Raw genomic sequence first — 15,258 nt, 5'->3', positions numbered from 1 at the left:
TCTAAAACATTCGATTTGCACATGCGCTGTGGAGCGAATTTCTATTTTATCAATTTCCCAAATTTTCCATATAAATTTAGGCTGTGGATAATTTCCCTCCGATTGCGTGTCATTGTACGATTTGTTGAACCCTAATAACGTTAAGGTATTTCTTTCGCATGACCGTATCTTTTGGTGGCGCAAATATGGGACGCTCAAAATTTAAACTGATTCCTAACCTCTGAGATGTCGCGGTTATATACGAAAAGCTTTTGCTTCTATAATTTTTCCAACTTCTATCGTTAATATCTCTTTTGAACATTCGGTAACCCTTTGTTTTAATCGTTGCTATGGATTCATTACATTTTTTTCTATCCGCGAGACAGCTTGTATCAGAAATTTAAAATTATTCAGTATATAAATTATTGAATAGAAATGAAGTGACAATGGAATCTTCGCAAGCTCCCGTATAAATTTTACGATTTTTGAAGTTTTAATTCTTTATTAAATCTTACCTAACCTGACGTGAAATTTCGTTAATCTATTCGCATGCACTTTTACTTTACTGTAATTAAAAATCAGTTATTTGTAGGATATTCGGGTTCATGAAAGGAATACCATAATAACAAATATCGCGACGTTTTTAAATTGTCAAAACAATAATGATAACATTTTCAGCATTTAGTAAGTATTTTCTACGTTGGCGCCGTTAGTGTTGCACGCCGCGGCTTGTTTTGAGCCGTTTTATCGCTGCCCAATATGGCTGCCACCTGTAAGCAGCGATGCGGTCAGTCGGTCTTCGTACGCGCTCGGGAAAAACACCGCGTCGTATCCCGAAGCATCTTAAGGCCATAAGCATGTGAGTCGAGTCAGGGAGTATTACGCCGCAATATGCACAAATTATTTGTACTTTTTTATTTACATTTTTAATACAATACTACTTTCCTGTACACAATTACAACCACAACCAGCTGGACATAAAGTTTCGGTGGTGAACCATGTTGCCAAATGATTCATATGTCCTCCATGTCCGCAAACGATACAAAAATTGCTGGGCCCTGTGAAAGAATCGTTTTATTATATTTTTAAAATAGAATCAAACTCCATAAAAATACGTAGGCACCCAAAAATTATTAGAAAAAAAAAATCATAATTATTAATACAATGACAAAACTTTGGTTCAACGATATTTTTTTTTGTACAATTTGTTAATGACTGTTTGGCAGTATTATCATATTACGAGGATAATTGGAAACAGAATGAAAAGAACAATAAATGCGATGTGGGGGATAGAAACAAAAGCAAAACTGAACAGACTGAGGAAAAGGTGGCACTAATGGACTCTATAGTGAAAAGTAGAATGTTGTATGGAGCAGAAGAATGGGGATGGAAGGAACGGGATCAGATGAAAGTGACTATGTTTACACGGCGTTTTCATTCCGATTTTACGGGTATATTTATATATCAGCAGATCCATTGGATTTCGCACAATTTCTCAGGAAGGGTCTTTCGAGTTTACTCAAACTTGGATACTTCGGAATATCTTGAAAACAGGGTTTTCCATTTTTTTTCAGTCTCACATAAAAATGGTCATATTTCACATTAATCGATTGTTAAGCCGACCCAGGCCACATATTTTTATAGGAAATCAAGAGACTCGGTAGAGTCTCGGGACAAGTACATTGACATCCCTGTCGTCTGCTGGCCCGAGGCTCTCGCCGAGACTATACTTTCTCTGAATAAAACGATTCGCGGTGGTGAGGGTAAAATTGGCATGTGATTTTCTTTAATTGCGAAGCTCATGAGTTATGTACGGCTTTCAAAATTGAACTTTAAGCTAATTAAGAAGTTCTCTGTCGAATGAGCCCAAAATCAGCATTCTCGGTGGCGTATTTGCTGAGAAAAAACTTTGCACGGGCTCAAGATTATGCAAAAGTTACTGACACATCACGAGTTCGACGTATACGTATACGCGTTTTGACGTAGTTAGTGGTAGTAGAGTTGTGCCTTTACGCATTCTGATTGGCTCAACGATGTCGGCTCCTCCAGCTGCTAGGCCGACCGCGGGTGGGGCTCAAGAGTTAGAAGGCCTAAAATAGCGAACAGGCATTCTGTATATCTATATATGCGTTATACAGAATGCCTGTTCGCCATTTTAGGCCTTCTAACTTTTGAGTCTTACCCCGACCGCGCTCAGACTCCGTGAATATTATATATATATATAAATCATGTGTCAGCTTTCGATCATCGTATAAACAAACGGAGTTTTGACATTATGGAATGCGTGTGGGATAAATAAAGAAAACTTTCGTCATCTAACGAAGTGCATAATACTAAAATCTGTGAAATGCTAAACTAAACCGGTATAAAAGCAGTCGCGTAAATGTAGTCTGTGATCTGCCGTGTGTAAAAAAGAATAAAATAAAAAAATACGCGGTGCATGTCGACGAAACTTTTTAAGATTTCATTAATTCGTTTGACTGAAAATAAGTTTATCATTTATATCATTTGTAAATAGGTTATATGATATCAATACATCGATACGCACATCCGAAACCACCCGAGACTTGTTTTCATACTGAACGTCATTTTGACAGGTGAGGTTATGATCCCCAAAGTGCTGTTGTGTGCGGACTCTAATTAATAAATGAAAATGGTTAGTGACAAGTGGTTAATATTTATTTTGTTAAAACTTGTGGTATACTAAACTGGTATAAAAGCGGCCGCGTAAATGTAGACTGTGATCTGTGTGTGCAAATAAAAAATATAAAAAATGCGCGATGCATATGTCAACGAAACTTTTCAAGATTTCATTATTTCATTCGATTGGAAATAAATGTCAACTAAGATAATCTTTCAATTAAACCAGAGTGCGCGGAATATTGTTCAGTGTAAATATATCGTCAGTTGCGTGATTATATATCATGTGTAATTATGTAGGTTATATATACGAGTTCCCTTTGATAGCTGTGTGGTAACGAACCGGCCGGGGTTTGACGTTACGAAGTGCGGGACATATGTAACAAACGTTCGCATAGTTAATTAATAATATAAATAAGGCAAATCAGTTTATCAAAAATAGGTCTGGAAGTTGTAAGAAAAAATGTTCGTCAACTTATAACGTCAAATTTTCTTTTTGCGATCTGAAATATTATGGTTGATAATTAATAAAACAAGAACACACGGAACTGTTAGTATATATAATGTGAGAAACTCCAATCGAATAATTGTTTTCTAATTTATTTTTTGTGTCATCATTATTTTTGAATATTTCCATATTTTGCGTCCTATTGAGTCTGGCTCTGCTATTTCCGATCCTTGTTTTGACTCCATCGGTTTGCAGCGGATCGATACATATTATTAATTGGTTGCCTAATATGTGTCCTTTAATTTTCTACCATTTCTTCATGCTGATTGTGATAACCTGATTCAAGTGGTTTCCGACTATGATCATTATTCGCACATTTTGTATATCAGATTCTCAAAACAGTTTCTGGTGTTGATATAAGTGTAGTTATACTTTTTCCACCTGGCTTGTCGAGTAATAAATTTTGAAACTTGTTCCAAAAAGTCTTTGGATGCTTTTTTTGCTGATAATATGAAAAGTTAAATCTTCAGAATGCGGTAGGCAAACACAAATTTTGACAACAATACTTGTATTGAATGAAATAACGTGTATGTTGAGTATTCCTATTCTGCAAACTGCAAATGTGGAATTATTGGTGAAAACATTCATTACGATAAGTCTACAGTTGCTCAGTTTTGGATGCGATTGAGTATAATGCCTGCCCACATCATGGGAACCCACAGAATTTCTGAATGTTATGTGCGCTATGTCATTTTAATGTAACATCATGACTTCTAACACCCTTTCACTATAATACTATATATTTGGATCACTGAAATACAGTAAAAATCTGCAAACTATAAAATTTATATACTGTGCCATTCATTTTACTTTTTGACTCTCACCGTAACATAAATATGAAGTGAAAAATTCATTAGAAAAGTCTTCAGTTGCTCATTTATGGATGGATTTGAAATTGCTGTCTTCCAAACTATTTGCGCAGATACATTGAATCGCAGCAGACACCTGCGAACTTTAAAATTTCTGTGGATAAGTATATGTGCTAATATCACCCCCTATCTTTGATTATAGTAATATGGAATGGAACTTTGTTCAGCAAGTTTTAAAGTGTTTCTTTTCAAATAGTATTGAAGTTTGTATTACTGCGGTATGGAGCGAATACCTTCAAACTTTGATATTTTTGTGTCGCAGCATGTGTGCCAATCATTTTAATTTTTTACTCCAACCGTAACATGTAATTTCAAAAATTCATCACAAAAGTTTTCAGCTTTACTATTTAACTTTATTTTCCTTTTTCTAAATTCCATGCTAAATTTCTTAATTTCTAAATTTATTTCTAAATTATCCTGAAATGAAATTGTTTTCCTCCACAACCAATGCAGGTACCTTAAACGTCTTTGATTTCCGTTTCTCTGTAGAATTAAGTACGCTCAGTTTTTTTTGCTTCTTTGAGTTCTGACACAATAAATGATTTCGGGTGCCTTTTTTCTGCAACTATCAAACTGTAGATAATTGGATCTTAGCGGCCACTTGCAAACTTTGGAAATATATTTCATCGGGGGCATGTTTTGGATGACACGAAAACGTCTAGATTCAGAATGCAAAAGCGACATTTAAAAATGGCCAATTCTGTTGGATTTGTTGTGTCTTGAATTTGATCTGTCTTTCCTCTTCTCCTTTCTTTTTTCTAACGTTATAAGCCGGAAATCACATCTCAGCCCGCAACACGCATTGCTACATGCTCTTGAGTTCCCAATGGACAAAACATATTAGGGTACAAGGAAAAAAATTGCCAAAGTACAAGGACAGACCTGTGACGAAATATTTTCAGTACTATTTTGACGAAAAATAGGTCTTTTTTCGTGAAAACCAACGTTATAAGACGAAAATCATAAATAATCCATAGAAATTCAAACTAAAATCCTATAGTCAACTGAAAATAAATAAGTAACTTTTGAGAAAAAAGACGTGATATCAAACCATAAACTTCCCCTAGGAAAAAAAAGGTTGGGACAAGTACATTGATGGTCCTTCGTTTGCTGATAATTCCATCCATAAAAAAAACTTAAAAAAAATTTTTTTTAAAATTGTAAAAAAAATTATTTGATAAAAAAAAATACAGAACAATTCGAAAAAAATTTCACAAATCTTGAAAAAACATTATATTAAAACAAAAACTAATCTGTATCTATTTTTTAAAGTGTCAAATGAATCAAATAACAAGTAAAAAATAAAAAACCGAAAAATCGGTCTTGAAATCATTTTGGAAACCGATGCCTCATTCTTCTTATTAGATTCGAACAGCTAAATCAACTGAAAAAAATTCCATCTAATTTACGTGCGGCATTAAAATTTATTAGATTAATTCGAGGCCAAATATTTTCTAATGAATTGAAAAAAGTTACCACTTGAATTACGTGCAGCATTAAAATTTATGATATCAATCGGTGGACAAGTATTTTATTAGTAACTCCAAATTTTGACATTATTAAATTCTTCTAAGAAGCTTTTAAATCCAAAAAAATCACATGCAAGCTAATCATTTCTTACTCTATGGTGGTAGAGACTTATAAGAAAATCGATTCTTCTCAGACTTTCAGGATCCTCTGGTATTATTCACAAAATTTGACGTCGATTGGATCGATACAAATTATGTTTAAATATGTGTTAAAAGTACTTGTCCGGCCCATCACTTTCCGTTTAAATTGTTCATCCCAATAATAATCAGTGCTTGTCTAGAACTGATGGATCACAAGTATCCATGCAGAGGGAATTGAGAGAATTATCTTCAAGTAATTTTTACGTAATTGCACTAATTTAATAAAAAAAGCAAAGAAATTGTTCCGCAATATACAAGGGATATTATTGTCCATTGATAAATGAAAATAATTGTACACAATATATATGTTCAAGTTTAAAAAATAACTCTCCAGTTTGTATTCAATGACGGCAATTTTTGCTTCTCACTTATTCTTCCAGCAAACGAATTCCATTTGGAATAAGAACTAACCTATACTATTATTAAGAACATTAAACTAATAATGAATCGCATTTCAATAAATGTTTAACCGGATTCTGCCATACAATTCCATTTTTTCATGATTGATTTTTATTTAAATGAATAGGGATGGGCCGGACAAGCACTTTTAACACATATTTAAACATAATTTGTATCGATCCAATCGACGTCGAATTTTGGGAATAATACCAAAGGATCCTGATAGTCTGAGAAGAATTGATTTTCTTATAAGTCTCTGCCACCATAGAGTAACATATGACTAGCTTTCATGTGATTTTTTTGGATTTAAAAGCTTCTTAGAAGAATTTAATAATGTCAAAATTTGGAGTTACTAATAAAATACTTGTCCACCGATTGATATCACAAATTTTAATGCTGCACGTAATTCAAGTGGTAAATTTTTTCAATTCATTAGAAAATACTTGGCCTCGAATTAATATAATAAATTTTAATGCCGCACGTAAATTAGATGGAAATTTTTTCAGTTGATTTAGCTGTTCGAATCTAATAAGAAGAATGAGGCATCGGTTTTCAAAATGATTTCAAGACCGATTTTTCGGTTTTTTATTTTTTACTTGTTATTTGATTCATTTGACACTTTAAAAAATAGATACAGATTAGTTTTTGTTTTAATATAATGTTTTTTCAAGATTTGTGAAATTTTTTTCGAATTGTTCTGTATTTTTTTTTTATCAAATAATTTTTTTTACAATTTTAAAAAAAATTTTCTTTAAATTTTTTTTATGGATGGAATTATCAGCAAACGAAGGACCATCAATGTACTTGTCTCAACATTTTTTTTCCTAGGGGTCGAATGCTTTATAAAAAAAGGTCTCTTACACTTTTTTCATTAATCTAACCATTTACGAGATATTCGGGGTTAAAAGTTGAAGAATTTAATAAAAATTTTTATTTTTCATTTTTAGTTTGGTTACCTGATCAAAAAAATTATTGCCAAATGAGTATATCATATTTCCGTAGGAAATTACATGCTCTACAAAAGAAGTCTCTCGCATTTAATCAATTACTCTAACCGTTTACCCTATATTTGTATTTGAATCCCAATGTCTACTGATTTTAATATTTTTTTAATAACTATGTTGAATTTATATAATTCATGAACTTTGAGAATATGCATAAAAATTTGAGTCCATAAAATAATTTATGATCCATTTTAGAAATAAATAACGTTTTTATTTGAGAAATATCGTTAAATGTATTAATAGAACAGAAAAAAAATATCCAATTCATACGAGATTTTATATTTTGATCCAGTGAGTTAGAAGCTGTTATCCTATCGAAATTGTTTGTGCAAGGAGTCTGGTGTAGGTGGCAAATAATAAATGCGGCGGAGAATAGAGAAAAATTACAAGTAGATTTATTTGTGAGACAACTCCCGATGATACCGTACAATGAGTCCCGATAATGGTTGAGAAAGAGCCCGGCGAGTAGCCCGATGATAAGAATGCGAGTTGACCCGGTGTTCGTCGAGCACGTGCGAGACGAACAAGATGGACGACCGAAGCGTGAGAAGGACGTGAGAAGGAACCCGATGATTTTGAGAGATATACCGTTAAGAATGAGTCCGAGAGGATGTTCCGTTGAATGAGCAGAGTCCGTGTAGTGAGTTGAACCGAAAAATGGAGAGAAAACCCGAATTTGATGCCGAAATGGTGAGAAGGTGAGATGCAGTGATTATACGCGATTGCACGCTTCAGCGACCGGATCAAGACTGAGGAATCAATCATGGAGATCGATGAAGAAGCCCCGCGCACATGCGCGGTGAGCCTCCCCGGTCCCGTGCTAATTGCTGCCCAGGAGGTGGCGACGCTCCCGTGAGCGCGTGAAACGAGCACCCGGTTGCTCTAATTTCGCACGCCCAAAATGACCGAACCCGAGAACTGGCCACGCCAGCGGCGGAGCGCGAGAGCCCGGCCCGAATTCTCTCGCGCTACCGTCGGGGCCTCGCTCAATCCTGAACACGAAATGGATTCAAATTTTTTAGAATATTCGCAAAATTCATGAATTATATGGATAAATTCAAAATAGTTATTAAAAAACTATTAAAATCAGTACTTATTGGGATTCGAATCAAGAGACACGATAGCAGCGCGATGCTAAGTATTAAAGAAAAAAACGAGAGTGTAAAAGAAAAGTCAGCGCGAGCCTTGCCGGACTCTTATATGCGCGAATATGTCGATTTATGACGTCATAACGTTTTTCAACCCATTCGCTCGAACAAACCATTGCAGTTAAAAATCTGAAAGTTGATGATTTTTTTTCGATTTTTCTCTTTTAATTGATCTTTGTTGCAAGGAAATCTGTCCACACAATCCCGAGATATGATTGAGGCGATTAAAATCGAGGGATAAACTTCCGAAAAGCGGAAACCGAATTTTGAGCTGAAATTTTGCATACTGCTTCTTTATAACAATATAAGACTTCCCCTAAAAGGATTTTTGGCGACTAGCAATATTTATTGAGAAATTGAATTTTTAAGTTGCTATTTTAGCCCGAGCAAGTATATCTATATCGCTTATCTCGCTCGGCCGGTATCCTTACTTCGCTGTAGTGCCCAGGCTACATGAATGGCAAACGTTGCGCTCCTTGGCTGGGCTACTCCGGGGATTTTTTCCTTAAAATTCCGTCTCCCCGGCGCTTTTTTTTTTAATTTTTTTAATTTGAACAAAGAAAAAAGAAAATTCTTGAAAAGTAAATGGGTGGGTCTCCCCGGCGCTTCGCGCCGGGGAGACGGTATTTTAAGGAAAAAATCCCCGGAGTAGCCCAGCCAAGGAGCGCAACGTTTGCCATCCATGTAGCCTAGGCACTATAGCGGAGTGAGGATACCGGCCGAGCGAGATAAGCGATATAGATATACTTGCTCGGGCTAAAATAGCAACTTAAAAATTCAATTTCTCAATAAATATTGCTAGTCGCCAAAAATCCTTTTAGGGGAAGTCTTATATTGTTATAAAGAAGCAGTATGCAAAATTTCAGCTCAAAATTCGGTTTCCGCTTTTCGGAAGTACAGCCCTTATTTCCAATCGAATGAAATAATGAAATCTTGAAAAGTTTCGTTGACATATGCATCGCGCATTTTTTATATTTTTTATTTGCACACACAGATCACAGTCTACATTTACGCGGCCGCTTTTATACCAGTTTAGTATACCACAAGGTTTAACAAAATAAATATTAACCACTTTTCACTAACCATTTTCATTTATTAATTAGAGTCCGCACACAACAGCACTTTGGGGATCATAACCTCACCTGTCAAAATGACGTTCAATATGAAAACAAGTCTCGGGTGGTTTCGGATGTGCGTATCGATGCATTGATATCATATAACCTATTTACAAATGATATAAATGATAAACTTATTTTCAGTCAAACGAATTAATGAAATCTTAAAAAGTTTCGTCGACATGCACCGCGTATTTTTTTATTTTATTCTTTTTTACCCACGTCGGATCACAGACTACATTTACGCGACTGCTTTTATACCGGTTTCGTTTAGCATTCCACAGGTTTTAGTACTATGCACTACGTTAGATGACGAAAGTTTTCTTTATTTTTCCTACACGCATTTCATAATGTCAAAACTCCGTTTGTTTATACGATGATCGAAAACTGACACATGGTTTATATATGTATATATAATATTCACGGAGTCTGAGCGCGGTCGGGGTAAAACTCAAAAGTTAGAAGGCCTAAAATGGCGAACAGGCATTCTGTATAACGCATATATAGAAACCAGGAAAAAAATTCTATAAAAATAATAAACGAAAAATTGAAAAGTTCAAAAAAATTCATAAATATTGAAGAGATTGAAAAATGTACTATCCAAGTTACATGTAGTATAAAAATGTATGATATCAATTGGAGGCCAAGTTTTTATTGATAATTTGGAATATTTATCGAACAAATTGGAAACTTTAATGAAATTCATGATAATTATTTTCAAGAAAAAAGTTAATGAAACAAAAGTCATAACGGAAGTTACGTGCAGTACTAAAATGTATTATATAAATTCGAGGTCAAGTATTTATCAGTTATTCGAAATATAATCTCCGGCGACAAATGAGCCTTGAGAATCCGTGTCGCGCTCACAACGTTTCATCAAAATTACTAAAAAATTAATGGAAATAAAATCATTAAAAATTCACATGAAAGTCATTCGTTACTTCAACAAGGTACACACTTCAAAGAATCGATTCCCCTCCGACTTTCAGGATCCCCTGGTATTATTCACAACATTCAACTTCGATTGGATCGGTACAAATTATGTTCAAATACGTCTTAAACGTACTTGTCCGGCCCATCACTTTTTATTCAAATTGCTCATTCGAAAACAAATCAAAAACGAAGTTAATGCATGTGTTAATATTAAGGAATAGTAATTCCCGAGAAAATAATTTTCCTTCGAATCGCTCTTGTCAAAATGAAACGAAAATGAAAGATGAAGTTGATTAATCTATTTATATTATATGGAGTCATAATTCACAACAAAATCATTTTTCTCCAAATTCCAGGAATCCACGTGTCGTACTCGACTAGTGATATTTATCAAAATGTGTACGTGACTATAGACAAAAAACATTGCATGGCTGAGTAGGTTCGAAAATTTCTAGTAATGCGCCTGATTATTTCTCATTTTCATTGGTTCACTGAAGAAAATGAGAATAAGTGGATATTGCTATACGAACTTGCGAACAATCAAGTTCAAATTAATTGGAGATCTTATTTTTATTTCTATCCATTTTATTATATTTGTCATTATAGAACAGCCCTGATTTGTTTTCGAATGAGCAATTTGAATAAAAAGTGATGGGCCGGACAAGTACGTTTAAGACGTATTTGAACATAATTTGTACCGATCCAATCGAAGTTGAATGTTGTGAATAATACCAGGGGATCCTGAAAGTCTGAGGGGAATCGATTCTTTAAAGTGTGTACCTTGTTGAAGTAACGAATGACTTTCATGTGAATTTTTAATGATTTTATTTCCATTAATTTTTTAGTAATTTTGATGAAACGTTGTGAGCGCGACACGGATTCTCAAGGCTCATTTGTCGCCGGAGATTATATTCCGAATAACTGATAAATACTTGACCTCGAATTTATATAATACATTTTAGTACTGCACGTAACTTCCGTTATGACTTTTGTTTCATTAACTTTTTTCTTGAAAATAATTATCATGAATTTCATTAAAGTTTCCAATTTGTTCGATAAATATTCCAAATTATCAATAAAAACTTGGCCTCCAATTGATATCATACATTTTTATACTACATGTAACTTGGATAGTACATTTTTCAATGTCTTCAATGTCTTCATGGAGTAAACTTTGAGCATCGTGCATCTTGAACATCGCGCATCTTGACCATCTTGAGGAAGCAATTTGCAAATTTTAATTTGCAGCATTTTTTTCACTTTTATACGTTTTTTTATTTACAAAGATTTCAACAAAAAACTTAAAATCGAAATTTTCAAATAAGAGGAACAAATTCCACGATGAATGAAAAAAAAATATAAACCTTACGGAAAATAATTTTAATCTCATAAAACTGTGGAAACATTGAAAATCGCTGAAAAATTGAGTGGATCACTTCAAACATTCGAAGAATAATCAAAATCGTTATAAAATGCATAAAACTTGACAAAAACTATTGGATAAATTATTTTAAAACATGAGTATATTCACATAAACAGAAAAAATGCTGGAAATTGGAATTTGCAAATTTTGAGGCCTTTGATGATGTTCTATACAGACACGGTAAATCCATAAATGTGTTAGTAACTTTTGCAAAATCTTGAGCCCATGCAAAGTTTTTTCTTAGCAATTAAGCTACTGATCGTGTTGTTTTCGGGGTCATTTGAAAGGGATTTTAAAAATTAGTCTCCACACCAATTTTCATTTTACAAAACATCTCCTGAGCTCCGCAATGCTAGAAAATGATATGCCAGTTTTACCTCCACCACCGCGAATCGTTTTATTCAGAGAAAAGATAGTTTATTGAGACTCTACCGAGTCTATTCTAATACCACTCCATAATTCTCGAAAATCCCAGATCAATTTATCAACGTTCAAAGTAGAAACTTTGGGACAAAAAAAATTTGCAAAAAAGTCTGATAAAATTCGAATTTGTTGGAATTGGAGAAGTAAAAGATTTTTCTCTCTCCAAATTTTTCAAAAAACCCCATCGTTTAGAATTACTACAATCAATGTACTCGAGGTTTCATTGAAAAATAAATGAAAAAAAAATCAAAAAATTGAAGACAAAATGGATTATCTGGACTCGCGGCCCAATTGAAACAAAAATCAAACGAACCAAAATATCAACGTTTTTCGAAATGACGTAGTATCCGTAAAAAAAGTCGTAGAGACTTTTCGAATATACCAAAGTAAAGCTAAATGCCTTCCTTTCAAAATGTGTTTCGTTGCATCTAAATATCTAAACCAGCGGTGCAGTCACACTAAAAAGAATGTGAGGACACTTTCGGAAATTTTTCCCCAGTAATTTATATTGTAACGATACACTCGCGCGACGGCCCGAGCCCGTCGAAACTAACGAAACTCCGCGATCTTTAGATCGCGGACAAACCATCGCAGCGACCACGCTCGTCGTTATTGACAGGTGGCGGCCATCTTAGGCCGGTATGCATGGGCCCGAATGGGGCAACCGGCACCGCTCTGAACTTCGCCGCGCTGTATTTTTCTGAAATTAATTGTTTTTGCATTTTGTTATTTTAAGTCGCCCAAGTGCGTAATTACGATTAAAATCATCAGAAAAATAACACGAGTTTATGAAAAATTATCACAAGTTAAATTAACAATATAAAGTCTAATCACAAATGAAAAATGTATAAATCGACTGCGACGCATGCGCGAGCAGAGTGTTAATGGGCTATAGGACGCGTACGTGACTTTTAGCGATTGTGATTATTCGAATCATATTAAACGAAGTAACAATGCCAAATTAAAGAAGAAATTAAATAATAACTGATCAAATTGAAGTTTTTGTTGTTGAAAATCGCAATAAGCTGAAAATCATAAAAAGCGGTAGTCCGTGCATCGTATGTTAGCCCGCTCAACCAACGGGCGAGCGTGAATCATGGCAACGGGCCAATACGAGAAGGCGTGACAGAAAGGTGCGCAAAACCGATCGAAAATGGAGATTCTCGGCACTCGAGAATTTTATGGTGGGGAACTGGGTATAAGAAGCGCTGCGCGACTTATTCGTCAGTCAGTTCTCCCTGCCTACAAGACCAGCTCAGATCTTTTGAACAGTCTAGACTGTGAACTCTGCTCAAACAATCATAAACTCCTTTTCCCTAAACTTTCCTGGATGCCTGGAATCTCGGAGCGATTCGGTGACGTTTCAATCCCAGAGTCCAGGGACGCACCTAACCTTTAAATTTTCCTAAATTTTCCTGGATGCCTGGAATCTCGGAGCGATTCGGTGACATTTCAATCCCAGAGCCTGTGGTCTGCGCTATCCTTGCCTAATTCACGTAAATTTATTTTTTTTCTCTCATTTTTATGATTGTTAAGAGCAGAACTGGAATTCTTTTTGATTAATTAAAAATTTTAAATTCACATTTGGTGTAAAATTTATCTGAATTGATCTGACAAGGAGATCTTACTAAAATTATAATCCAAGAGGCAATAGATAGAATTTGAGTTATATCGAATCACACGAAATTAAAAATTTGTAAAAGCGCAGAATACTCTTGGATTTATTTCTTTTTAAAAAAGCGAGCGAAAGAGGACATTGAAAATTAGAATCAGCGAACTATAGCACAAAACATTGAATCTAGAGTTTTTCAGTTTGAGGCGTGTCACCAAATTAAAACAAAAGCGACAATTAGACTTTTAAGAAAATTTTCTTTAATCATTTTTTGTACAATTTAAATTCCGAAAATTGAGAAATTAAAAATTATCTCAGACAGAGAAATTTGCAACGTTTTCGGGTCTTTCGGGTCTTTTCTCGTCAGATCCGATTAAACAAAGCAAGACAGTTTAAAACAAAAAACACAAAATTGTTTTAGAATCAGCGAACCAAAGCGCAACATTTCGTTGTCTAAATTCGGTCAAAGAATTGAATAAAATTGATTATTTTATTTTTTACTAAAATTCACGGTGTCCGCGTTTCCTTCATACCTGTCCCTTATTATTAAGGTTGTTCGAACCGACGCGTGGCGGCGTTCAGGCCAGGTCGGCAAGAGCGTTTCGTTACAATATATATGTATAGATCTCTCGCCAGGTACGCTACAACGAGTGGGAGAGAGAGGGAACGAGTCTTCGCACGCTGTCTCTCCCGCTCGGGCGCGTGTAAAGGGGATAGTCGCGTTCAGTGGAGTGGACGAAACAAAACGCGACAAAAGTCACGTTTCGTGCAAAGGACGTATGCCCAAATGTAAACAAACGCTACTCAAGTCTTTCTAACTCCAAGTGACTAGAGCGTACCGAAACACTCGATTTGGCTGTACTTCCGAAAAGCGGAAACCGAATTTTGAGCTGAAATTTTGCATACTGCTTCTTTATAACAATATAAGACTTCCCCTAAAAGGATTTTTGGCGACTAGCAATATTTATTGAGAAATTGAATTTTTAAGTTGCTATTTTAGCCCGAGCAAGTATATCTATATCGCTTATCTCGCTCGGCCGGTATCCTCACTCCGCTATAGTGCCTAGGCTACATGGATGGCAAACGTTGCGCTCCTTGGCTGGGCTACTCCGGGGATTTTTTCCTTAAAATACCGTCTCCCCGGCGCGAAGCGCCGGGGAGACCCACCCATTTACTTTTCAAGAATTTTCTTTTTTCTTTGTTCAAATTAAAAAAATTAAAAAAAAAAGCGCCGGGGAGACGGAATTTTAAGGAAAAAATCCCCGGAGTAGCCCAGCCAAGGAGCGCAACGTTTGCCATTCATGTAGCCTGGGCACTACAGCGAAGTAAGGATACCGGCCGAGCGAGATAAGCGATATAGATATACTTGCTCGGGCTAAAATAGCAACTTAAAAATTCAATTTCTCAATAAATATTGCTAGTCGCCAAAAATCCTTTTAGGGGAAGTCTTATATTGTTATAAAGAAGCAGTATGCAAAATTTCAGCTCAAAATTCGGTTTCCGCTTTTCGGAAGTTTATCCGAAATAAGTGTCAA

At 35.1% G+C, this 15,258-nt stretch overlaps 1 protein-coding gene across 6 annotated transcripts in view; it reads right to left on the bottom strand.

Annotated features, from left to right (window-relative positions):
• Positions 1–879: 879 nt before the first annotated feature.
• Wdr59 (WD repeat domain 59) overlaps positions 880–15,258 on the bottom strand; it is a 210,555-nt gene continuing 196,176 nt past the window's right edge. For all 6 annotated transcript variants that reach the window (XR_006262124.1, XR_006262126.1, XM_043429564.1 and 3 more), the window contains one exon: positions 880–1,037. Coding sequence is in view for 4 of the 6 variants with exons in the window: in XM_043429564.1 (XP_043285499.1) it covers positions 898–1,037 (140 nt within the window). In the remaining 2 variants the exon portion in view is untranslated. The remainder of the gene's footprint in view (positions 1,038–15,258) is intronic.

Source organism: Venturia canescens, chromosome 9, assembly GCF_019457755.1.
Source record: "Venturia canescens isolate UGA chromosome 9, ASM1945775v1, whole genome shotgun sequence".
In the NCBI taxonomy this organism is placed as follows: Eukaryota; Metazoa; Arthropoda; class Insecta; order Hymenoptera; family Ichneumonidae; genus Venturia; species Venturia canescens.
This window is presented reverse-complemented; position numbering and strand designations above follow the sequence as displayed.